Source organism: Candoia aspera, chromosome 3 (assembly GCF_035149785.1).
Source record: "Candoia aspera isolate rCanAsp1 chromosome 3, rCanAsp1.hap2, whole genome shotgun sequence".
In the NCBI taxonomy this organism is placed as follows: domain Eukaryota; kingdom Metazoa; phylum Chordata; class Lepidosauria; order Squamata; family Boidae; genus Candoia; species Candoia aspera.
Window position 1 is genome coordinate 2,733,328 of NC_086155.1, and position 26,076 is coordinate 2,759,403.

At 50.3% G+C, this 26,076-nt stretch overlaps 1 protein-coding gene across 2 annotated transcripts; it reads right to left on the reverse strand.

Moving 5' to 3' along the window:
• Positions 1–420: 420 nt before the first annotated feature.
• HM13 (histocompatibility minor 13) lies at positions 421–26,076 on the reverse strand. Of its 2 annotated transcripts, none has more exons than XM_063296817.1 (12): positions 25,844–26,067; positions 23,456–23,554; positions 19,639–19,721; positions 16,983–17,071; positions 15,602–15,687; positions 15,339–15,464; positions 14,821–14,878; positions 13,878–13,961; positions 13,467–13,503; positions 13,164–13,266; positions 11,990–12,075; positions 421–949 (listed from the first exon to the last, which is right to left on the reverse strand). In XM_063296817.1, exons 1-12 carry the CDS (start codon positions 26,015–26,017, stop codon positions 862–864), a joined length of 1,113 nt encoding a protein of 370 aa, XP_063152887.1. In that variant the 5' UTR covers positions 26,018–26,067; the 3' UTR covers positions 421–861. The 2 variants fall into 2 exon arrangements, with proteins under 2 accessions (XP_063152887.1, XP_063152886.1); XM_063296816.1 differs by lacking the exon at positions 421–949 and adding an exon at positions 6,465–6,638 and having other exon boundaries at positions 25,844–26,076.

Genomic DNA, 26,076 nt, shown 5'->3' on the forward strand with positions numbered 1-26,076 from the left:
AATTTTTTTGTTTTAAAGAAACATTCCTGCACAAGACCATGGTAAAATACTTCTGTATTATTACTCAGAAAACTACACGGTCGTGTCCACGAAATTGTCAGGAGTTGAACTCGAGTCTAGGATGGGAGGCACAAAGCCTGTTCTCTGAGCCCCCAAATCTTCCCCTGCAAGTTAGAATATCTAAGCCAGTGTTTCTCAACCTTGGCAACTTGAAGATGGGTGGACTTCAACTCCCAGAATTCCTCAGCTAGCCTTGCTGGCTGGGGAATTCTGGGAGTTGAAGTCCACCCATCTTAAAGTTGTCAAGGTTGAGAAATGCTGATCTAAGTGGTGCCTCCAGCCAGCGGCTGCCTGTGAAGAACATTACCTGCAAACCTGGCCCCCTCCTCGCGTCCCAGGAGAGAATTAAGTCCAAGAACCTGGCCAGTCTGCTTCAGACCTTCATTTTTTTTCTTTTAATATGAGAAGAAGCAAATCCACAATACAAAATTTAAAAATCAGCGCCCAGTATCCCTCCCTCCCTCCCACCGAGACCACGAAGAAGGTAAGGGGAGCCGGTGTCAAAAGCTTTCAGAGGGTGGGTGGGGAGGGTGGAATTCCTTCCCCACCACCTGCCCGTCTCCTCCCCAGGGAGGGAATGAGAGGTCCATGGAGGCAGGGATGAGATCCAAGGGCGGATCTGCCTCTCGTGCCCGAAGCACTCCAGACAGACAGACAGACGCACACGGACACACATGCGCACCCCCCGTACGGCTGTGACGCCATCCAGTTGGCTTGGAAAAAAATGAAAATCACTTGCGATGGGGGGGGGGGGGGTCGGGGGAGCAGATGAAGCCCAGCCTGGCCAAAAAATGCGCACGGTCATTTCTCTTTCTTCTCCTGCTCTGTCTCTGTCTTCTCTTCCTTGGCGTCTCCTTTCACCTCCTTTGGGGCAGTGTTCTCCTCGTAGCTGGGGAGGGAGGGAGGAAGAAAGGGTGAGGCTGGCCGCCCTCAGATGGCCTCGATCCGGCCACCCGTCCCCACCAGGATCCATAGCGAGGCCTGGAATTCAGCGCCAACCTGGGACACCAAACCCCCAAGGAGCTGGGGAGGGCCAGCTGGCAGTCACAACTCCCCCCCAAGACACAAGGCAGCACCAGAGACAGAATTCGGCCCCCGACTGCTGCAGCGATCCACCCCCTAGCATACCCCCCACCCACCCTTCAATGCTATTAATTTCCAACAAGTTGGCAGACATTATGGGAGGGTCGCTGTGTTAGTCTACAGTGGCAAAAAATCCGGAGGAGTCCAGTAGCCTCTTTTCTAACTAACCAATTTTATTAAAAGGCATAATGGTTATTTGGCGAGATGGGTCGTGAAGAAATGTGAGAAATAAATAAATAAGCAAGCAAGCAAGCAAGCTTTGGGGAGGGTCTGATGAAATCTGCTTGCAGCTCACGAAAGCTTCTGCTTTTAAATAAAACCAGTTACTAGCTCAGGGTTGAACTGTGGAGTCCTGGGTGCTCTCTGAGCTTGGCTGTTGGCTTGCAGACGTCTCGTTGCCCGACTAGGGAACATCTTCAGTGCGAGGGAGGGTGGGGTTTGCCCCGTTTATATCCAGCAGCTTGCCCTGCCAGCATTGGTGGGGTGTGGCTTTCTCCTGGGTGGTTCCTTGATTGGGGTATTGTTCTGCAGCAACCCGGAACCCCAGAAGAAGGAAACAGACCACCTATACAGCACCATCCAGCAAAATGGATACCCACGCAACTTTGTCAAAGGTGCCTGGCCCCTCAACCCACCACAGCACAGCCAACACAAGCTATGGAAAGGATAACACTATCATCCATGAAAAATATCTCAGAAACAACCAACAGACTCTTACAGCCACACGGCATCACCGTAGCACACAAGCCCTCTAAAGCACCTTAAGCGAACCAAAAGACCCAGTAGCCCAAGACGCAAAAACAGGCGTCACCTGCAACAGGCAGTGTGAGGACCGTCACAGCCACTACGTGGGACAGACAGATGGGCAGAAGACAGCAGAGCGCATCCACAAACACCAACTGGCAGTCAGGAGACACGATGGAAACTCCTTAAGCTCACAACACGTGGACGGCTCAACCGCAGTTTCAACCGGGAAACTGTGAGCATCTTAGCTGCTAGCATAAAGCCAAATCCAAGAACACCAGGGAATTCCTGGAAGCTGGGCATTCAGACAAACCAGCCATCTACAGACATTCAGGGATAAACTGCACTTACACACCATTCAAGAGAGAGAATAAAAAGCTAAGAAGGAAACAGAAAAAGAGCAGAACACATCCCCTCCGGCAGCCGACACCCAGAGAAGCAGGGATTGACACCAGGCAAACAATCAAACAGACAAACCATACCCCAGTCAAGGAACTACCAAGGAGGAAACCAACACTGGCAGGGCAAGCTGCTGGATATAAGGATGCAGCAAACCCCACCCTCCCTCGCACTGAGGATGTTCCCTAGTTGGGTAGTGAAACATCTGCAAGCCAACAGCCCAGCTCAGAGAGCACCCGGGACTCCACAAACTGGTTACTGTAGTCAGAAAGGGGGCTACCATACTCCTGTTTTTTGGACAACCCATTTCTAGTCAGCCTCAAAGTTCAGTTTTCCATGCATCAAGGCTTCTTAGGGGAGGTTTGAGTCCCACCCTGCGTGGCCTCTTTCCACGGATGGCATGTTCCATGCGAACTCCAGCCCTTAAGGGTAATATTTTCACCACGGCATTTCAATCACAAGGCTTCAGAAAGCAAGCTTCCCCACCACCACATCCCAATTCAACAGTGCTCATTTTCCAACCGGAACAGCAACCTACAGATGGGGCAGTCAGCAGAGAGGGAATCCCTTTAGATCAGAGTTTCTCCACCTTGGCCACTTTAAGATGTGTGGACTTCAACTCCCAGAATTCCCCAGCCAGCCATGCATCTTAAAGTTAACATCTTAAAGTGGCCAAGGTGGAGAAACCCTGCTAGGGAACAGCAGCTGGGCTTGCATCCTTCACTTGCTTGCTGGGCTTTGCATCCACCACCGAGGATTTGCTGGGGCCGCCATGGGAGGCTGGCCAAGCCCACTTTGGCAGACCCGCCGTCACAGCACATAAGACAAACCCATGCAAGGGAGTGTGTGGCGAGCAGGTGCAGGGTGCCCTTGGCTGGGAGGCTCTCTCGACCAAGCCCCACCCAAGAGAACAAATGCCTCTTGGAAAGCACCGATCCAGCAGGAGGGCAACTTGCACTGGGAAGGTCCCACAGCGGTGGAGATCCTGCAAGAACCCCCCAGTGAGAGGGTGGGTGCAGAGAGCGCCGAGCCAACTGGGAGAGGCTCTGTTTTTCAACACGTGCCCTCCTTCCTCCCGGGCCGAAGGACAGATGGACGTCCCCCCTCTTTTGAGAGCAGATGGCTACCCAAGGGACCATCTCATTCCAATCACATTGACCTGTCCCACCTGGTCGGGCAGGAAGGGCGTGTGGCCATCGGCTAGAGAATTCCGACGGGCAGGGTTGAGGAGGAGAGCCTTCTCTGCTGTGGCCCCTGCCCCGTGGAACACCTTGCCCCCGGAGGTGAGGCCGGCTCCCACTCCTCTGGCCTTCCGGAAGAGTGCCAAGACCTGGCTCTGCCAACTGGTTTGGGGGCCCAAGAGCAATGGGCAGCCCTGGGGACGGTTGGTGGGCTGAACACACTCTCTCCGCCTTGTAGTTCCCCTCTTCTAACTTCCTTGCATTTCTTGTATTTTTATAATGGCTTTTATGACCTTTTATTTGTAAGCCGCCCAGGGTCGCTTCCATAACGAGATGGGTGGCGTATAAATTAAATAAACAAATAAATGATTCTGAAGCACCCAGTGGCAGAGGGAGCTCTCCTCCCAGGCAGCTCAGCATCAAACCTGCCAGCCCTCCTGTTCTAAAGCATTACTTTGCCCTATCACGGGGTTCCTCAACCCTGGCAACTCTAAGCTGTGCGGACTTCAACTCCCAGAATTCTGTGCTGGCTGGGGAATTCTGGGAGTTGAAGTCCACACAGCTTAGAGTTGCCAGGGTTGAGGAACCCTGCCCTATCAGGACTCCATGACTGCTTTCCAGAAGCTTATCAACCAGGGACCCAGCTTTATCCCGAGCCAGCCTAGCAGGCCTCCTGGGCCCCAGGCCCGAACACGCGCCTCCCACTCAGCAGCAACCCCTGAACAGCAAAAGCTCGACAGCCACGTTCTTTCGGTCTCACAACAGCTCCGTTTGCACAGCTCCTTTAACCGAGTCAGCTGAAGACTGAGCACGTGCATTCATACAACCACCAGGCAGGTTTGCAACTGAGGATGATGCGCGAGATGCCTCAGCTTTTGTATGCTGCGCTCCATCTTTGTGATGTCTATTTTTAACTGCATTGTTTTTTTATTGTTCTAAAGCAGGGCTCCTCAACCAGGGCTCTGTGGCACCCTAGGGTCCCGCAAGAGGTCCCTAGGGGTTCCCTGGGAGATCACGATTTATTTAAAAAATTATTTCACATTCGGGCAACTTCACATGAAAGAGGTAAGTTTCATTCTTTATTTTCAGTTAAAGAACACTATTCATCCATTTGTACAGGCTTACCCATGAAATGAATATAATAATTTTGTAATTTCTGGCCTCTATTTGAGCCTGAATGTGCAGGGGCTCCCCGAGGCCTGAAAAATATTTCAAGGGTTCCTCCAGGGTCAAAAGGTTGAGAGAGGCTGTTCTAGACAGTGAACGGCCCAGTGTTATTTTGCTTAAGATGGGCAGCTGTATACAGTTCCTAAATAGACACATGAATAAATAACCCGATTAGGGTTTTTCTTGATTATTATTATTATCATTATTATTTGATGGTTTGATGGATAATGCAATAGATGGGTTTAGTACCCAGGGTAAGAATGCTGTGTGATTGCAGCACCTATTCTGATATTTTGCCAATATCAGAATCCCAGGGCTGGAAGGGGCCACTGAGGCCACTTAGTCTGACCCCTCCTCAGGGTAGGAATCCAAATTAAAACATCCTGACCGATGAGTGTTAGACCTTAATTTGAACAGTTACAGGAAAGGGAGCCCCCTCATCAGGCATATCCACCAGCCTTCAATCTCTCTTCACAGGGCTGTTTCTAGTTCCCTAATCACCTTCTCTACTCTTCTCTGAAACTTCTCCAAATTGCAGGTATTCCTTGACTTACGACCATCTGTTTTAGGACAGTCTGAAGTTACGACGGCCTCAAAATGGGTGCTTTACAGCCTGTAAAGCACTTCCCAGTGTTGCAAGATGTCACATACACCCCCCTGCAGCCACAGGATCGCATTTTGGGCACTTGGCAACTGGCTTGCATTTACGATCGGTTGCAGCGTCAGGCAGTCACACAATTGTGTTTTGTGCTGTTTTGCCAATAAACGCCCATCGGGGAAGCTGGATTTGCTTAACAACTGCAGTGATTATCTTAACAGCCACCATAAAAATGGTCACAAAATCAGGTCCGGTCATGTGGTGACTTGACTTATGCCCACAATGACTTACAATGGAAATTCCGGTCCCAAGTGTGGTCAGAGGCTGAGGGCTACCTGTACTGCTAACTTGCAAATCCATTTCACATTTTTTGAAAAACGAAGAACAAATCTGCAAAACCAACTTCCTTGGCTGGCTCCAGCAGAGAGCCATTCCAGCCCTGCAGCTACGTGGCAGACCTAGGCTCTTCCTAACAGGTGCCGGAGGAGGAGTTCTGAGGAACTCCAAAACATTTTGCTCCATCCATCCATCCACGCCCCATGGATACTGACTCCCACCAAGCACGGAGCATTGCATCTAGAATGCCATGAAAAGCCTGCTGCTCTGGGGGACTGACTGCCTGGCGTGATCTGGAAGAAGAGCGGAGCCTCCAGAGTTCCCTGAACGCTTGGTATGGATCTACCGGCTCACTATAAACCAGAAGTTCGGTTTTTTATGAAGTGCAGGTAGTCCTCGACTTACAACTGCAATTGGGACTAGACCTTCCACCACTAAGCAAGGCAGTTGTTAAGTGAGTCACACCCAATTTTATGACCTTTTTGCCCCGGGCATTAAGTGAATCCAGCTTCCCCCATTGCCTTTGCGTGTCAGAAGCTGGCTGGGAAGACTGCAAATGGCGATCACATGACCCCCGGGACACTGCAGCCGTTGAAGTGTGAGCCAGTTGCCAAGCACCTAAATTTTGGTCATGTGACCACAGGGATGCTGTGACGGTTGTAAGAGCAAGGACCATCATTTTTTCAGTGCTGTTGTAACGGTTGCTAAATGAATGGTCATATGTTGAGGACTCCCTGTATGTTAGTCCAGATATGCTCCCTATGCATTTTTCATTAGAATTAAAAAGCACTTCCTATCTACCAGCAGCCCACGCAGTGCCCCCAGGCCCTCCCCACTCCGAAGGGCCCTCGGGTCTCCCCCTACCTGGCCAGAGTCACACAGGCAGGCAGGCGGGCAGGCAGGGCCTCGCCTTGGGGGGCTACATGATGCTGGGACTCTGCTGCCGGCGTCTGTGAGAACAGGACAGGGTCTGCTGCATGGAGTCAGCCAAGCTGGATGGAGACCCGGAGACGTTAGGGAAATGGGTGAGCCGTGGGGTATGGGGCAAGATTTCGGCAGAAGATTCATAGCTGCAGGAGAGAGAGGGGTGGCGAGGGTGGGCAGGTGGGAAAGAGACGGAGAAACACAGTGGGAGAGGGAAGGGGCAGAAGAGAGAGAGCAGCTTAGGAATGGTGGCGCTGCACAGGTGAGCTGGCAGAGCTGCCCAATTTCCCCCTTCAGCTTGTTCCACGGCAGTGTTTCTCAACCTTGGCAACTTTAAGATGTGTGGACTTCAACTCCCAGAATTCCCTAGCCAGCATTTGTGGACTTCAACTCCCAGAATTCCCCAGGCAGCAAAGCTGGTTGGGGAATTCTAGGAGTTGAAGTCCACATACCTTAAGAGTTGCCAAGGTTGAGGAACACTGTTCCAGGGCTACCCAGAGAGAAACAGCTCAGGCAATAAAAATGGGGACGGTCTGTCCAATGAGGCGGAAGTGGTAGCTGAGATGCACCTGAGGCCTGATCCAGCCTGCCGGACTAACCCAGGCCACCCTGATCCCTGTCCCACCTCAACCGCCCTTTCTGACCCCGAGGTTTCCCTCCTGGAGAGAATAAAATGCCTGGGTTGGAGAACGTGGGGCAACCAGCCTTGAGCAGGACTGGAAGAGCTCCTGGCTTGCCTAATCTGGGCAGAGAAGCAAAGCAGGCTTGGAAGGGTTAGCTCTGGGGTGGGAGACCACCACAAAGCCCACGGGTATGGGCTAAAGCGGGAAATAAAACCTTGCATAAACAGAAGGCGAAGGCAAGCCATATGCGTAACGTTGCAAGAGAACGAGACAGACATCTCCATACAGTTCCCAGGAGCTGCACCTGACCGAGGGAGGTCCGGTCAGGCCAGTTCTTCTCGCTCTTCACCTGGGAAACAAGTTGACCCTGGACTGTGAAGCCCTGCAGGCTGAGGAGACACCTCGTGCAAGGTGAAGAGACCCCTTGCAATGGCCCACCCCTGCTTAGGTGACTCCCTGCCTGCCACCTTCTTCCTCTGGAGGCAGAAAGCTACAGAGCAGAGGTCGCAGCGTGAACAGGACGAGATGTGTGTGGAGCAGAGGGGAAACAAGAACAGCTGGAGCAGCAGGCTGGAGAATTTCAGGGTGGGACTCAGAGGCTGCACCTGGGAGGACTGGTCTCCACCTAGTCAAGCCAAGCATCAAAGAACAACATAAAAAAAAAAAGAAAAAAAAGAACCCTGCCTTCGCCTTCTGTTTATGCAAGGTTTTATTTCCCGCTTTAGCCCATACCCGTGGGCTTTGTGGTGGTCTCCCACCCCAGAGCTAACCCTTCCAAGCCTGCTTTGCTTCTCTGCCCAGATTAGGCAAGCCAGGAGCTCTTCCAGTCCTGCTCAAGGCTGGTTGCCCCACGTTCTCCAACCCAGGCATTTTATTCTCTCCAGGAGGGAAACCTCGGGGTCAGAAAGGGCGGTTGAGGTGGGACAGTTGAGCGTAGCCTTACCGGTGGACGTAACCCAACAGATGCCAAACACTCTTAAAAAGCAGCAGCTTTCTTTGGGCAATGCACAAGCACTAAACACCGAGTGTGGGTTCCGAGACTCGGACACCCTCAGGTGATACTTTAGGCAGGGTAGAAGGGCCTCTGATGATAGGGACCGGCTACTCCTCTGTGCTATAACCTTTCAGGATCAGCTTGCCAAGGCATGAAGATGGGCAGCACGGAGGGTACAGGGATATGGCCTGTTCACAGGCCACGTAGATGAACTTTCTGGAGTAGCACTGATGATGTTCCCTAGCTGGGTAACGAAACGTCTGCAAGCCAGCAACCAAGCTCAGAGAGCACCCAGGACTCCACAGTTCAACCCTGAGCTACTGAGATTCTCTTCTAATAGGGAACATCGCTCCAGAGCCGTGTTTCTCAACCCTGGCAATTTTAAGAGGTGTGGACTTCAACTCCCAGAATTCCCCAGCCAAAGCTACCTCGGAGGAAGCCATGCCCCTCTTCCTCTCAAGCACACTAGCCTGTGAAGACCCCAGGAGCCTCACTGGACTGGAGCAGCGCACGACTCCCAGCAAGCCGGCCCCCTTCCCCAGCTTGCCAAGCTGAGATTTTGCAGCGGCACCCCACTGTGAATTCTGACAGGCTTCACCCACTAGCCTTTGCAAAGAAAATTCAAAACGCGGGCAGAGTCCAGCCCAGAGGCAAGAAAGTCCCTACATGGGGACACGAAAGGAGGACAGTGTGCCATCAGAAGTCCTGGTTCGACGTAGCTCCTGGTGATCCTCAAACAGGAGGTCTGAGAGCAGTCAAGAACTAGGAACGGTCGTTCCCACAGCAACTCTTCCACGCAGGGGTCAGGAAATGTCAGCCCCACGAGGTAGACCACACCAGAAAACCAACTCCCCAAGAGAGCTAAAACTACTTTTATTGAGACGGGCTGTAACAACAGAACCGTCCAAGTCGGATTGTGCTGGACCGCCTCCCCCTTCTTATACTCCAGTGAATTAGGGGGGTGTCTGCCTGAGGCTCTTCTGAGTGTTACCTCTTTCTAGACTTAAAAAATGTTTCAGGCCCTTTTGCCTAGGGAAGGGTTCCGTCCTATTTCCTCAAAATCATTTTCCTTATTCTCTACATCAGTGTTTCTCAACCTTGGCCACTTTAAGCTGTGTGGACTTCAACTCCCAGAATTCCCCAGCCAGCCATGCTGGCTGGGGAATTCTGGGAGTTGAAGTCCACACAGCTTAAAGTGGCCAAGGTTGAGAAACGCTGCACTACAATGTCTGCAAGCCTCTTCTGGCTCCACGGTGAAGCCCTTTGCCACAATCCAGGTCACCCCTCAGATGCCCAGTGCCCTTCCTTCCTACCCAACACCCTTGACGCCAGCTGCCCAGCTTCGATCAGGCAGAACCCACCCTTTACTGTATTTCCGTCAACAAACACTCTCCTCCCCTGAGTTCACCGAAGGTCCTTTCACCAGGAGGCACGACAGACAATAATCTCGCAACAGCGTCAGGAACACAGCAACGCTTTCCCATGCACCTGGGCGTTTTAACCTGCTCGCTCTGACTTGCGATTATACGCAACTTTATGAGAACTTTCATTATTACAGGTACTCCTCGACTTACAACTATAACTGGGTGTGGAACTTCCATTGCAAAGCGAGACGATTTTACGACTTTTTTTTTTTTGCCACGGTTGTTAACTGAATCACCGCAGTTGTTAAGCGAATCTGGCTCCTCCCACTGACTTTGCTTGTCGGAAGTTGCAAATGGGGATCGCGTGACCCCAGAGCGCTGCAACCGTCATAAGTGCGAACCAGTTGCCGAGTGCCTGAACTTTGATCACGTGACCACAGGGATGCTGTGACCACCGTAAGTGCGAGGACAGTCACACGTCACTTTTTCCTCTGCCGTTGTAACTTTGAATGGTCACTAAACGAATGGTCGTAAGTCGAGGACTACCTGTACATAGATTACACTGTTCACACCCTGCTGTTGGATAAAGGCAGCTGTGGGTTCATTAAGTACAGTTAGTTGTGTGAAAGCCTGCTGTAATTCAGTAGTGAAGGGACCGCTTTCCGTACATGGCCAAAGGCACTCCAACAATGGTGGATCAAAGGGCGTTATCGCCTTTCTTCTTCCAGCGGGAATACCCATGGCAGGGTGAGTTGTGGCTGTGCAAAATGCCAGGAGGAGGAGATGGAACAGAATCTCCTAATTACCGGGAAAGTTTCCAAAAAGAGGACCTTCTAGGGACAGGACTGGTGCATTACTCCCTGGCTAGCAAATGACATTTAATTCTGTCAAAAGGCAAAGTTGTAGACCGCAACGGTGAAGAACATACGCAGCTCGGGGCTAGAATGTGGGGCTGGGGGGTGTCCTCTGAGCTTGAATTTTTTCGCAAGCCGAAAAGCAAGCTCACAGAACCCTTACAGCCAAAGCTATAGGCACATTTTTAAGGGGTTTAAAAGAGCCTGAATCCAGTGCCCTCGGACCCGTTTCTGAGACGGAAGAGGCTTAATTCCTTCTGAGGCAATGTTTCTCAACCTCAGCAACTTTAACTCCCAGAATTCCTGGCATGGCTGGCTGGGGAATTCTGGGAGTTGGAGTCCACACATCGTAAAGTTGCTGAGGCTGAGGAACACTGCTCTGAGGTATTCTGCCATGTGTCCACATCGCATCCCACCCTGCTATGGAGAAAAGTTACAGCCATTTCTGGCTTTCCCACAGCAGTCGCTGGGAGGCACAAACGCAGGGGCAAATTCGGACCCCGTTCGAATCAGCCAGCTCCGGATTGGATCCGAGTCAACCTGGGCTCTTTCGTAAAGCCCTGAAATCAGGCCCAAGTGAAGATCCCTGGCCAGGGATGACATGGCGTATAGGAGCACACATCCGGGGAGAAACGGGCTGAGAAAACCATCCTACGAACAAATGCACAGTAGCCACTGGGGGAGGAGTGCTGAGTTAGTCTGCGGTGGCGGAAGATCAGGAGTCTCCCTTTTCCAACTAACCGATTTTATTTATTACACGGCAGATGCTTCTGTGTGCTGCACTCCCTTACTCAGACACATAGCGCGCCAGCTGCCTTGAAATAAAATTGGTTAGCCGGAGCTACGCCACGCAGAAAAATTATGAACAAAAGGCAACTCAGGGAAGTTGCACGCCTCTTCCAGGAGGAGACCAGCATTCCTGAGCTATAGGTATGGCTGGCTTAGACACTGTGCTAGACCATAATGATCTGTTTGCCTTGCTCTGCGTTTGCTGTATATGCTCAGTTGCTGGAGTTCATGAGCCGGGAATACTGGCTCAGCACTGCGCGTGGATCACCTTGGATCTGTCCAAAGCCCCGAAGCACGACCTCGCCAACTAATTTACGTCCAGTGAATTGTGGGAGCCCAGAACACTGGGTTGAGTAAACCCATGATTAAGATGAGCATGATGTACGAACAGGGCCCATGGCTTATTCAACCGTTCAAGGGTAAAGCAGGAGGCACCTTAACGCCCTCTATGATTCCAGCCAGCTCAGGTGGAGGGAGGGGAAGACACAGTGAGGCAAAAGTTCTCAGCACCACTAGGCTGGCCCTGGATGCGGTTCATCCGGCTACACGTGGGTTTTAAAAGGGGCCAGATCTATTCCTCTCTCATTTGGAAGACTCCCCTCCCCTTCCGAAAAGCCCCACATGCAAGACCCCATCGTGCTGACCATCAGGGAGGGCCGGAAAGTCTCCAGCACTGCACTGAAGATAGCTGGCTCTTGGCCCCAATCCACGCTCTGTGGGAGAACTCCCCAGCTCACAGAGGATGCCAACCCCCCGAGAAGGCTGCCTAGCCTACTGGGGATGGGGATCACCACCTCGCCCCCCACCTCCCTCCTGGACTGGCCTTGGCTGCACTGCTGCTGCTGCCGCCACCACCCACACAGGCTGACTCACCTGAACATGTCTGTCACTTCTCCCTTGACCAGGGCTACCAGGAGAGGGAAGCCAATGCAAGCCGGAACCAGGTACAGCAGAGCGGGCTGAGGGGGCAGATCAAGGCGGAGCATTAGAATGAGGGAGGCCAACCAGATGGAACCAGGGCCCAGCCTGGACCGGCTGAGACCCACCGCCCATCCCCAGCAGTGGAATTGCTAAGGGCCTTCTCGATGTCCCCAGCAGGAAGCCTTCTCCAGCCTGGCGCCCTCAGGGGCCCAGCGGTCATAATCACAAGACAGCAGGGCTGCGGCCAAGGTTCTGCAGCCTGATGCACCCGGCTGGAGAAGGATTTGGCTAGGAAAGTTCACATTAACACTTATTTCAAAATGAAATAATTTTCTTTGGTTCGTATTGTATTTAATTTTTTTTAAAAAAATAAAATTTAAAAATATGAACTACAGGTAGTTCTTGACTTACAATAGGGACCTGAAAATCTGTCGTTAAGCGGTGCAATCGTTAAGCAAGGCATCACATGACCACACCTTATTTTACGACATTTTTTGTGGCAGTCATTAAGTGAATCATGTGGTTCTCTATTGATTTTGCTTGCTGGAAGCCAGCTAGGAAGTTTGCAGATGGCGATCACATGACCCCAGGACGCTGCAACCATTGTAAATACATGCCGGTTGGCAAGAGCCCGGATTTTGGTCATGCGACCACTGCGATGGTCGTAAATGTGAGGACTGGCCACAACTCACTTTTTTCAGTGCCGTCGTAACTTTGAATGGTTGCTAAATAGATGGTTGTAAGTCAAGGACTACCTGTAAGATATGCATAACAGCTGGGCTTTGCTGGCCAAGGGCTCTTGATTGGCAGAAGGCCTGCTATTTTTCCCCTCTTCTGCTACTGCTGGAACTCAGAAGAGCATCCATTTGCACACACTTGGACAGTCAGAACAAGGTTATGCCTACCAAAATCCAGCCGGCTTGTCTGGATCTGAGGAGCTTCCAACGAAATGGGCCATTTCCACAACCAACTGCTGCGGGAAGCTCTGAGAGACTTTCAGAGAGCAGTCGGGTCAGCATCAAAGTATAGGAAGAGTGGTGTGGCCAGACTGGTTTCCCAAGGCAAATTTTCTTCTTGCAACCCATTAAGCTCATACAGAGTCTGGGGGCTCGCCCAGAAAGCTCACCTGAGCATGTTTGAAGACGTGCATGATGAAGATGGTGAGGCTCAGTCCAAAAATGTAGGCCACAAAACTGGTGTAGAAGTACGTATGCGTGTTCTTCTTCAGGCTGTGATGACAAGCAAAAGGGCGGGGGGCGTCAGGGCAGCCCAGAACCCAGGCGCGGACCCACAAGCCGAGGGAGTTAGGAAAGTGACAGGGGAAGAGAGAGCTGGAGAGAACCCAGTCGTTCCCGCTCTCTCCCCTGTCAGTGCCAGTGGTGGCATTTTTCAAGAGCAGGCAGCCTTGAATGTTGCTGCAGAGGATTACCTGATATCAAAGCGCAGCAGGAGAGCAATGAAGATTCCTGGAAGGAGAGGAGTCAGGATAAAGTCACCATTAGCCTAACATTTGCCCACCTCTTCTTGCCAGCCAGCCAGCCAGCCAGATTTCCCTGTTCCGGCCTAGCTGCAGGCCCACAGCTCCCCCTTGTGGCCACAAGTGCCACGGGGACAATTCCCCAGACCAGCCTTTTGCAGCCTTTTTACCCTGGAGGAGCCCTTGAAAAAACAGTCAGATCTCAGGGAACCCCTGCACAAAAATTTTAACTTGGTCTGCCTGCCTGCCTGCCTGCCGTTATTTTTCACAAGAAAATACAAAAGCGTCACCCTACAATTGACTTCTATCCTACGCAACCCAGGTTTTACCACGTTTACAGCAACACTACAGCGTTTGCCTTACCTGGGATAACAATGTCTCCCAGGCCCAGCATGGCAAAGTTGTCGGCTTCCAGGCCTTTCTCCAGCAGATCTTGAGGGAAAACCACTGTGGGGGGAAAAAGAGAGACAGGAGGAGAAATGGGGTGGTCCTTAAGAGGAGAGATTGAAGAATCCAAAGGCTGTGCCAAATTTCATGCCGATTCCAGGTGCAGGGGCCTGTTTTTAACAGTTCCGCATTGGATATTAAATTAAATTTGTCCTTGACTGCCCAGTTAAGCTCTCTGGTCCCACCACAAAGGGCTCAGGGTGGTTTTTAGCCTTAGAAAAGTTGGCTGCCATAGTGAAGACAGATCAACCGTGCTTCCACCAAGCCCTTTTGGCTGGAAAGGTCCATTCAAGGAGAGGCACCAAAATCATGCTGGACTCATCCTTAGAAGGCTAAGACCGACATCTGGACTGCTGCTAATGCCAGACAAATGGCTCGTCGGCTCTCTGATGAGGGAGCAGCATTCTGCACCACCTAAAGCTTCCAAATCAACTTTTGGGCTGTGCCCCCAAGCAGCATTTCAGGGGATGATCCTAGGAGGAGCTTCTCGACCTCCACCCACGGAGGAACCAGTCTTCCTCCCCACGCCTTCCTCTACCAGAAGCCACTGGGAATCCTGTTGATTGTATCAAATAGAACAGGTCAGATCCAACTCTGCCTCCCTTCCTGACGAGTAGGAATGGAACCAGGGTGACCTTGAATGCACCAGATGCAGAGGATGAGATGATCTGGCTGGGTTTCCACAGCCTACCTCCCCAGGTGCCTGGAATTCCACAACCCTGGGACTTGCTGCCCAACACATCTGGAAGGCACCTGGTTGGGAAGCAGCTACCCCTGGCACAAAGCTGCCATTCAAACTCCAACCAGGGTTAGGGTGAACTATCCCTACTGCTTCTGGAGCTCAAAGCCAGCTACTCACATTTGATGGGGGCTTCAAATGACTTTGCTACAGTCACCATCACGTTGGTGCCAAAGACCTAGGGAAGAGGAAAGCAACATGAAGAGGAGGAGTGATGGGCAGGCAGCGGTCCACAAAGTACAGGAGTATTACAACAGATTCCATTTCTTCCATACTTGAGCTTCCAGAGTCTTTAACATCTTGACATCTTGCCATGGCTCAGTAGAACAATGAATGTGCCAGAAGTTGAGCTACACCAGCCTACAAATCTGGAAGTCCTCACACGTCCTCTTGCATCCACGGCTCCCAAATTCTCAGCCCGCTCCTCCCCCTTGGCCGCCAACAAAAGCTTTGCCCACTCCAAACCAACACATTCCTACCTTTTTTTTTCCAGACCAATTGGCTGAGACTTTCCAAACCTAGGTAGCCCCCTAGAAGTAGCTGGGTTAAGGAGAAGCTCCCGCAGACCAGACCTCCGTCCTGACGTTGTCTGGAGGATCTGCTAAGCCTGGGAACCAGCTGCAGCAGCAGGTGCTTACCCAGAAGACATCATAGATGAAGAGGCCTCCAAGAAGGATGCATCCTGTGCTGACATTGTTCAAGTGCAACAGCTCCACCCCGTTGAGAGAGAAGGCCAGGCCAAACAGGTTGTTGGCAATCCAATGCTGGAGGAAAGAGAAAGGCGGACACGTTAATGAGCCACATCCCAACTCCCGTGGTCCAGCAGGAACCCAGCCCTGAGGTTCTGCAGATCCCTGCCTGCAGCCTGACCAGGCTGTCTTGCTTCAGCAGATCAGCATACCTTCCTCAGCAGGTACCAGACGCCAACGATGCTGCTCATGGCCAGGCAGACAAGGTCCTTGGTGTCAAACTCATAGTTCACAATCTCTGCAACAACAGACAGTGCCATTTTCCCTGTCACCAGCTTCTTCAACACAAAGCGACACAGGGGCTTGGACACAGGGGCCACGCTGGGCCACTCTGGTAGCACTGCCAAGGCTCTGAGTCAGCGAAGGGAGCTGGTACTGATACACACAGCCGCTTTACACAAAGTCACACCGCTGGTCCACTGAATCCGAATGACCTACTCTGACTAACGGTAGTCCCGGGAAGAGCAAAGCCCTCTCCACCAACACAGCTGGAAATGGCAGTGAACCAACCTGGATCCCTTTCTACGCAAAGCTTTGTGAGGGGGAAGGGCCACAGGCAAAAGGTGGAGTGAAGGTTTGCACCCCAGAGGCCCCAGATTCAATTCCAGACAACTGCAATTAAAAGACTCAAGTAGCAGATGATGGGGTGAGACCTCTGCCCAAGCCCCTGTTCACCCCTCACCTTCGGTGAAATACTGGAATGAATTCTGCAGATGCCTCTTTGTCGTTTTCTCCTACAAAAAAAGGTGCTTCTGTACTGCCTGCGTATTCTCCTTGCTATCTGATTTTTTCGACTCAGCCAAAACCCTGGATGCTTTCCCACTCCTCCCTTAATCATCAATCACAGACTGAAACGTCTCATGCAAATGGCAGGCTCCCAAGCTGATCCAATACTCCCGATATGTATTTGTGGTCTACGCAGCCCACCTACTCTAGTAAACCAAGCCTTTGTTTGGGGGCCCCACCCCCCAGGAACACTCTGGCGCAGGGTTTCTCAACCAGGGTTCTGTGGCACCCTCAGGTTCCGCAAGAGGTCGCTAGGGGTTCCCTGGGAGATCACGATTTGTTTAAAAAATTATTTCAAATTCAGGCAGCTTCACATGAAAGAGGCAAGTTTCATTCTTTATTTTTAGTTTAAGAACACTGTTAGTGCATCTGTACAGGCCTACCCATGAAACGAATATAATAATTTTGTAACTTCTGGCCTATGTTTGAGCCTGGATGCGCAGGGATTCCCCGAGGCCTGAAAAACATTTCAAGGGTTCCCCCTGGGTCGAAAGGTCGAGGAAGGCTGCTCTGGAGAAACCCTCAAATTGTCACTGAGCTGGGTTCAGCTCGGCTGCTCCTTGCTGCAACACACAGCGATAGCAGTGACTTCATTAATATTTGGAGCTGGGCGAGCAAACCCGTGGGCACCGCTTGTTGGCCCCAACCCAGCACAGCCAGGAAGGATATCAAAAGCATCCGTCTTATGGCACTGCGCACGCAGATCTTCAGGGAGAAAATGAAGGTGAAACGGGGGGGCAGACTCACCTTCCTTTGTTTCCCCAGAGCCCTGAGTGAAAAGGAGTTGATACTGCTTGTTGGGAAAATTTGCCGGGAAGAATTTGTTCATCATGGGGCTGAAATGAGATTGGAGGAAGAAGGAGGGATGGTGAAAAGAAAGGAAAGAGCCAATGTCTGAAGAAGCATAACCAACAAGAGCAACTGTGATAGCCTGAAAGAAAAATCACAACTCCACAGAAACAATACCATTTTGCAGCTTACCTCGCTTAACAACCACAATTGGGACTGGAATTTCAGTTGCTAAGTGAAGAGGCCATTAAGTGAATCTGAACTAATTCTACGACCTTTTTTGCAGCGGTCATTAAGTGAATTACAGTGGGCATTTAAGTGGACCACGTGGTTATTAAGTGAATCACGCGGTTCCCCATTGATTTTGCTTGCCAGAAGCTGACCAAGAAGGTCAAAAATGGCAATTACATGACCACAGGACACTCCGACGGTCATAAATGCAAATTGGTTGCCAAGCACCACATCGCAATCATGTGACAGCAGGGACACTGCAACAGTCGTAAGCGTGAGGACCGGCTGCAAGTTGGTTTTTCCAGCACTGTCATAAGTACAAACCGTAACTAAACAAATAGTTGTTAAGTGAGGACTACCTGTAAAGCTAACTGAAGGAGTATCAAAAGTTAGAACAGTATTTCAGTCTCAGCCACTTTAAGATCTGTGGACTTCAACTCCCAGAATCCCCCAGCCAGCATGCTGGATGGGGAATTCTGGAGTTAAAGTCCATGCATCCTAAAGCAGCTGAGGTTGAGAAACACTGAGTTAGAAGCTTGGAAATTTGAACCCTTGCAGTGATGCCTTAAGCCTTCAGTTGGCTGAATAAATATTGCTTCTGGAGGAGTTTGGAAATTTTCAAGAAGAATCAGTAGTAGCCCCACATTCAGCTGGGTGAGACCCTGCAAGGCAGGGTTCTTCAACCTTGGCAACTCTAAGCTGTGTGGACTTAACTCCTTTGCTGGCTGGACTTCAACAGCTGTGCTGGCTGGGGAATTCTGGGAGTTGAAGTCTGCACAGCTTAGAGTTGCCCAGGTTGAGGAACCCTGCTGCAGGGGATGCAAGGCTGCACACCCCAAATTCTGTTCTGGGATTGCCAATAAGAGTTTTCACTAATCATACGAATAAGGCATTGCAAGACATCCCTTATTTTCTGCTTGTTAAGGCACGGCTATTGGTGAACCAGACAAGCCACCGCGAGCTTATTTAGCAACTGAAAAGCAAAATTAAGCTTTTAAAAACTCTGCCAGCTTTCTAAGGGGCCACGGCACTTTTTGTTCTTAAAAAGAAAAGTTGGCATCAAAAGATGAAGGGTTAGTCAGGTGCCATCCACCCACACGTAAATATCCTCATTCGTGGCAGCGAAGAGGCTTGGGTTTAAGAAGAGCCAGCTGGATGCCCATTTCCCACCTGATAAGGCAGTTCTTCCTGTCCTACCTTAGGGTGAAGAACCACGCTGAGACAATATCATGGTCTCTAGTGTTTATTGTCCTACTCTAGTAGAGAGAAAATCCTGCCAAACTGAAGGAGCGTGGGAAACCCACACAGATAAACCCAAAACTCAAGGCGGTCTGCTCTGAGTTTCTTCGAAGGAAAGTTCAAAACCTCTAAACTACGCATGCGCTTTCCCCCCCCGGATAGGGGCCCCTTCCTGCTCACCATCCGTACTCATGACACTTCCAGTATTTTAACCTCGAATTTGATGTGCAGTAATCAGCCGGGCATCTTCTCTTTGCAGACGATTGGGCCTCAAAAATGCTTTTGCTGTCACTGACCCCAAAGACTAAGTTTCTGCACTGGGGGGAAAGTGGAGGAATAGCCAAAAAGGTATAAAAGGGCCTGTGGAAGGCAGAGAAAACTACAGGATGAGGATGACTCACTTAGCGGTAAGTTCAACCCTTATCCTCTATTGCGTCTGTTTTACAAAGCAAAGCCTGCTTTTCTCTGTTTCGCTGCATCTCCTGGCATTACAAACTCGTTTTTATATCACTGCGCTCACAATACATTGCAATCCTCATTTTTCTTGTCCTTACCTGATGGTGTGGGAAAAGGGCAAGGATCAGACATTGACAGAACCACATACTGGGACCATAACAAAAGACTGTGTTACTTCCTCCAGGGCACAAATATGTATGTGGTCGGTAGAACTGTTAAGCTTATAGTTAGGGCTGTCCAACTGAGAACGCAATTTATAGAACGCATTGGGGTGGCATGTAAAGGTGACGAATTCATTTAAACTCACATTGTTTCTGTATTTTATCACTTGTTTTATTACATCTTGCATTTTATCTTACAGTTTTATCTCTATTTTACCCTACTGTATTTTATCGTATTTTATCTTATCATTGTATGATTTAGCTAACTTTACTGTATTTTAGCTGCTTTATGGTATCATATTTTATATCTTATAGTGGCTGATGCCCAACTTTCTGATATGGTCATTCGACTAATCAATAAAGTTACTTTGGTAAGTTCAGCATCCTTAACTCTTATGCTCTATTGCGTCTGTTTTACAAAGCAAAGCTTGCTTTTCTCTGTTTCGCTGCATCTCCTGGCATTACAAACTCGTTTTTATATCACTGCACTCACGATACATTGCAATCCTCATTTTTCTTGTCCGTACCTGATGGTGTGGGAAAGGGCGAGGATCCCAAGGACAAAGAAATACATGGAGAGCAGCAGGTTGATATACTCTTGAGAGAAGATCTAAGAGACAAGACAAACCAGCAAGGTTAACTTCCAGTTTCCTGAACACACAAGTGCAATTGTAAAAGCACATTAACATTTCTTTTTTCTCACGTCCAATCGATGAGCCTGCCTGCTCACAGAAAGCTCTTTCCTTTTCTGTCATGACAAATTTTAGTAAAGAAAGCACCAAAGCTCCAGCTGAACGAAACATTTTGTAAGAGCTCTGGAGAAACCCGTTTGTTTTACAAAGACAGAAAGATGCTTCGGCCAGCTACTTTGATACTGAGCGTCTCCAGCAACAGGATCTGGATTCAAGTCCCAGCTCAACTCCACATCAGACCAGAAATTCTCTTAACTTTCTCATGAAATGCTGACTTCTTGGATTCTTACTGGGCTTAAATTTTATTCTGGCACGAAGCCACATTGTCGTGTTGCGCAGTGCAAACCCAGTCATTGTGGTTCATGAACCTCAGCGTATGATTTACTCTGCTGGACCCACCTGGCCTATGGTGGCTTACTCGGCAAATCCTGGTTAGCAAAAGCACTGTTTAGCACAATGTGTGAATTCAACTAATGGGGATCTGAACCAACGAGGAATTCCCATTCCGATGGATTTCCCAGGCCTCCTTTGCAGCTTTAGTGCCTCAAAAATGTGAGCAAGTAAAACTCCAAGGAGAGGACAAACACCAAAGACAAACAAATCTTATCTCAAAGGACATTTCCATTTACGCCCCACATTGTGCTTTGACAAGCACTCAATTCAGCACCTTGCATCAGGTTAACACCCAACTATTGCAAATTGTTTAGACAAGCATTTTCAAGAAAGTAGAAGGTTTTTTATTTCCTGTTTTGTAGGTTTATTTTTTTTCTCCCTGTAAACCTCTTTAGGCTCCTAATGAAAAAAAACTGCATATAAGTAGCAAAACAAACAAATAATAAAGATTAAGCCACTATGAACTCCAGCCTTTACAAGGCCTGACAGCAGTTTGCTCTGCCTATTTACCCCTCTCTCTCCCTCCGAAGAGGATAACCAGTTCCAGTATTCAGGTGGTCCTGGAGAAAGTGGCTGATTCTTTTCTACGGTACTGGAGAGTGAAGTGGGCACCCTTAAATGCAAAAAAACCATGCCTAGCTACCTTTTAATTCCCACCATGCATCACTAAGGGAAGGGAATTATGGGAAACCAAAAGGGTAGCTAGATCAGCTGCCCGACACTGCTCAGAATATTAGGCCAGGCAGAAAAATCCTAAAGGAGACCAAGAGGCAGGTATCTGGAGACGGTCCCCCCGGAGGAGGGAATCGAGCACTGCAAGACAAAACCCCACTCCGGCCTTGCTCGCTTGCCCAGAAGGACCCACCGGGCAGGCGTGGCCAGCAAGGAGTAGAGCCCCCTGGGATTTCGGTCCTCTCCTGCGCTCTGCCACTACTTCAGCACCAGCCAAAGGGAACAGAGAACCAGCCCTTATGATCAGCTGATATGCTGCTCCTTGGAGGACCCTAAGTGGCCCCTTTCCCTGGAGCTTTCTCAGTCCATTTTACTCAGGGGGAAAGGCTGGCAAAGGTTACCCCTGTGTCAGAAATGGAAAGAGATGGTGAAAATGGATTTATAATTGCAGGAGAAGAGTCAGCAACTGTTCCCCATCTCTCACGGTTATTCCCAGCAGAAGCCTCAACGCTGCTGACTTCCAGAACAGCTTACCGAAATATCTGGAGACACAAATGCCTCAAAGTAAACCACCACCGCCCGGCAGGAAACATTATTTGCCAATTAGAACCGTGTTTGTTTCCTGGCCTGATGGCACAGCCCGCAACGGCCAGTTGCCCAAGACCGGCAAATCAGCTGGGAAGGGAACAGCCTGAAATCCAGTTCAGTTCAACATCTCAAGGCCAATCCATCCCTTGCATACAGCCCTCCATGAGGCTGCAGAGCTTTTTCAAGTCTTGGGCAGAAGCTCCTAGTCCTAGGGGTCTGGGGAGGGGGAATGGCATCCCCCCCACAACAGCCCTTTTGGCACACCTCCCATATCTGGACACCTTCAGCATGCCAGGCCCATAACCACATCAGCGCCTACTCAGGCTGCAGTCAAAGGAAAGGAGGCCAGGGCAGCCATCCAAGCCTTGTCTTGCCTGCCCTGAAGTCCTGAATCCAATCTCAGTGAGAGCCAGTTTGGTGCAGGGGTGAAGGTGCTGGGCCAGAAACCGGGGGACTGTGACTTCCGGCCCTCCCTTCAGGATGAAAGCTGGCTGGGTGACGCTGGCCCCATCCCTCTCCTCAGCCCAACCCACTTCACAGGGTTGTTGTTGTGGGGAAAAGAGGAGGAAATCAATCAATCAATACAAGCATGACAGAAATCGAATAATAAAGCAATGGAAGTCCAGAGGAAAGCCCTGGGTGCATCTGCAGATGGCCAGACCAGGCAGTGAAATTAATCCTGGGTGCTGCGATCCGCTCCATAATTACAGAGATTCAGGAATGATCATCTTCTCATAACAGCAGCAGAACAGACCGGAGGAGGTGAGAAATCCAGGAGTGCAAGAGAACAGGGAAGCACCAAACAGAAAGCTGCCGTGAGAGATCGCTTAAACGAAATCCCACTGCCTTTTTAAAGCTCAGTGGTGGCACTCTCTCTCGTCCCTTTATTCAGTAAGTCGGAAGACTAACAATAGAAATTGTAGGGCCCGAGTTATAGAACGCCTTCCCAGTGAACAGCCTCCCTGTACTGACGTCATTGGTTATATAATGTTTTATATCTTCCTGTTTGGATCTGGCATTTTTCGAGATGTCTGAGGAACCACTCTGGAATATTTTATTATAAACAGGTAGTCCTCGACTCACAACCACAACAGGGACTGCAAAATCCATCATTAAGCGGCGTGGTCATTAAGTGAGGCATCATGTGACCACACCCAATTTTACGATTTTTTTTGCGGCAATCGTTAAACGAATCGCGCAGTTCCCCATCGACTTTGCTTGTCGGAAGCCAGCTGGGAAGGTTGCAAATGGCGACCACGTGACCAAGGGACGCAGCAACCGTCGTAAATAGATGCTGGTTGCCAAGCATCCCAATTTTGATCACGTGACCGTGGGGACGCGGCGACGGTCATAAGTGCAAGTTGTAAGCACTTTTTTCAGCACCACCACAACTTCAAACGGTTGCTAAACGAAAGGTCGTAAATCGAGGACTACCTGTATTTAAGAGGTGAAATAGTGCAAGCAGCAGATCACAGAAGTACCAGATCAGAGTATAGCTACTCCTTCCTCCCCTGCCATCCTATCTGCTGATTTAAGGCTGTTTTATGGCTAAGTTGCTTTAAAGTTTGTATTTGCTTATCATGTGACCCAATGCTCTTGTTTCTGAACAGGGAAGCACTTAAAATAATCCACCTTCTCTTTTGTAGCAGGACAGCAAATCTCTCACATTAAAAACTCTGTGCGCACTTTTTTTGAAAGCTAGAAACAACAGGTCTGTAATCACCTGTGGCCTTCCTTGACCTCCAGGGAACAAAATAGCCGCTATACTCATCAGAATGAAACTAGTGCCTCAAGTACATGACAGACCAAACCAGACCCAGCCGTCAGGACACGATGCTCTTGTTTGGCACCCGGAAACTGGGAACTCCATTCCGACAGACGGGTGGAAAGGCTGCTCCCATCTCCAAGAAAAACCATAGTCCCTTCCTGGCCAGAAGATAAAACTACTGGATCAGCTACAAGTCAGAAGAAAGCAAAGGGCCCCTGTGGCTTTACTTACTTTGAAGAAGAGGTAGAGGCCTAGGAGGGTGCAGCTGGCGACGATAGGGAAACGGGCAGCGTCTCGGCTGGTAATGGTCTCTGGCATATCTGAAGCATTCTAGAGGAGAAATTGGCCAAGGTTGAGTCCACTGATGTAGCACGCAGAACCCAGGACTCTAGCAATGAAGCTAAAAGACAACCCACTTCATACACAGCAACTGGACTCATCCCCATCGCACAGTGGAAGTTGTGCTGTGATGAGGCAACCCAGTCCTCTGTTGGTTTTTATAGCCCTCAGGAGCACTACTCAAGCGGACATCCACACACAATTAGCAAAAACAAATTAGCTACTACACAGGAAGGCACCATATGGAGCTTTGCTCAGCTAACGGCACGCAGCTGCTTTTATTGACCTTTTTTTGTTCCTGCTTTTTTTTTTTTAATCTGAAGGACATTCCTGCTACATATCCTTTTTGTGGTGGGGCATTTGGCTGGTTCATGTGACAACTTGGAATCATTTTGACATTTTTTCCCCCTTAAGATGAGATTTAAAAAAAAACAACCAAACACCCTACAGTTGCAGCCTTTTCCAGTCTGGTGCCCTCCAGATGTTTTAAATCACAATTTCCATTCTCCCTGCCCACTGGATATGCTTGCTGAGTCTGATACGAACTGCAATCCAAAATATCCAGAGAATGTCTGTTTGGAAAAAGGTGTCCTATTTTAAACAGCAGCATTTATTCTTTGGTTTTAATCAAATTTGAAAGTAACCTATGAAAAATTAGAATTCTACTCAGAAAATCAAGGCGAGGATGGAGATGGGGGGAATTTCTTTATTGTATTGTTTTATTGTTTTACTGTATTTTAACTAATGTTTTATTCCTATTTCACGTAAACTGCCCAGAGTCGCTCTCTGAGTGAGATAGGCAGCGAATAAGTCTGATATATAATAAATAAATAAATTTTCATAGACTCCAGATGTTGCTGAACTACAACTCCCAACATCCCTCATCACCAGGCTCACTTGCTGAGAACTGTAGTTCAGCAACACACAAAGGAAAACAGCTTCCTCATCTATTAAACATGGAAGTTGCTGTATGATGAAAGATAAAAGGAGATTTAGAAAGTTAGCAAGACCTGTGCATCCCTAAACAGAGACCTGTCTACCCAAGCCACGGGTTCTAGTGGATTTCTTTGCAAAGGAGTGTGCGATAACCTCTTACAGATTTAACCATACTGGATTAAAGCCACTTACTGACTCACTCACTAGCGCTCACCACGCAGCTGTTAATGCTAACACTTTACATATGCTGCAGAAATAGTAGAACTGTTGCCTCAAACTGGGCGGCTGCCAATGTCAGCACCTCAGTCCAGGCTGAATTCACCCCATGCAAAACCCGGCCTCTTCAAAGGCTCGGTGCATTCTCTCAGGCACACATTTAGCCATAATTTCCAGCAAAAGAAGTAGCCAAGTCTGTAGAGGTGGGACTTCTTTCCCATTTGGCCCTCTTCGCTTCTAACACGTCAGTTGTTTGCCTCTTTTAGCTCACACCCTGTGAAGACTCCCCACGGTACCCGCTCAAGAGGGGGAAAGAAGAAGAAAAAAACCTCATGAAAATAGATCGATCCCTCAATTGAAAGGGTTGGCTTCTTCAAGGGCGGAGGGAGGGAAGGAGAAAAAACGAACAGCATTTACAGAAGTCTCCGGTTGGGGGAAGAGGCCAAGCAGCAGAGATCAGACAGACAAAATAGTTCTTATTTTTGGCCTCCAGATGCGAGGTGAGGGCAAGGGGGCCATACCTTTACTGACCTCTTGGCATGCCCCCCTTGCATTCCACCTGGGAAGCAGCAGGGGTTTCACCCCTAAGGGCCAAGAAAGGGCAGGGGGCCACAGAAAAGGCACACCCAACTGCTGTACATGGGACTCTTCTTCATGCTGCCTGCCTTCCTCTCACTGGGACCCTCCAGCCCAGCTGGATCCCGGCCAAGCAGGGAAGGCAGCCTGGGTGGGGAGCCAGGAGGGGGAGACCCCCAAGGAGCAACACCCCCCCACCCACAGACGAGAGGACAACTGACTACCGCAGCGTTTCTCAACCTTGGCAACTTGAAGAGGGGGGGACTTCAACTCCCAGAATTCCTCAGCCAGGAAAGCTGGCTGGGGAATTCTGGGAGTTGAAGTCCCCCGCTCTTCAAGTTGCCAAGGTTGAGAAACGCTGGACTACAGGGACGCTGCTTGGAGGCAGCGCAGCACCAACCAGCGCAGGAAGGGCCCCGCTGCCCCGACCAGCTGAGGTAGACCCTCCCCGAGCGGAGAGGCTCTACTCCGGCGACCCAGTTCGCCCCCACGCGGCCGGAGCCTCCGGCGGCGGGGAGCTCCGCCGCGCCGAGCCCGCGGTCCACCCCTCACCTTGCCCTTCGCGCAGGTGACGGAGCGCAGCGCCCCGAAGAAGATGGGCAGCAGCGCCATGACCACCAGGCTGCCGTAGGCCAGCGCCATGCCCTCGGGGGTGGCGGGGGGCCGCGCCCCGGCCGAGGGGGCCTCGGCCGCCCCGCTGCCGTTGTGCGCCTCGGCCTGCTCCATCGCCGCCAGTCCCGACGCAGCCCGCACTTCCGACCCGGCAGCGGCGGCCTCGCAGCGCC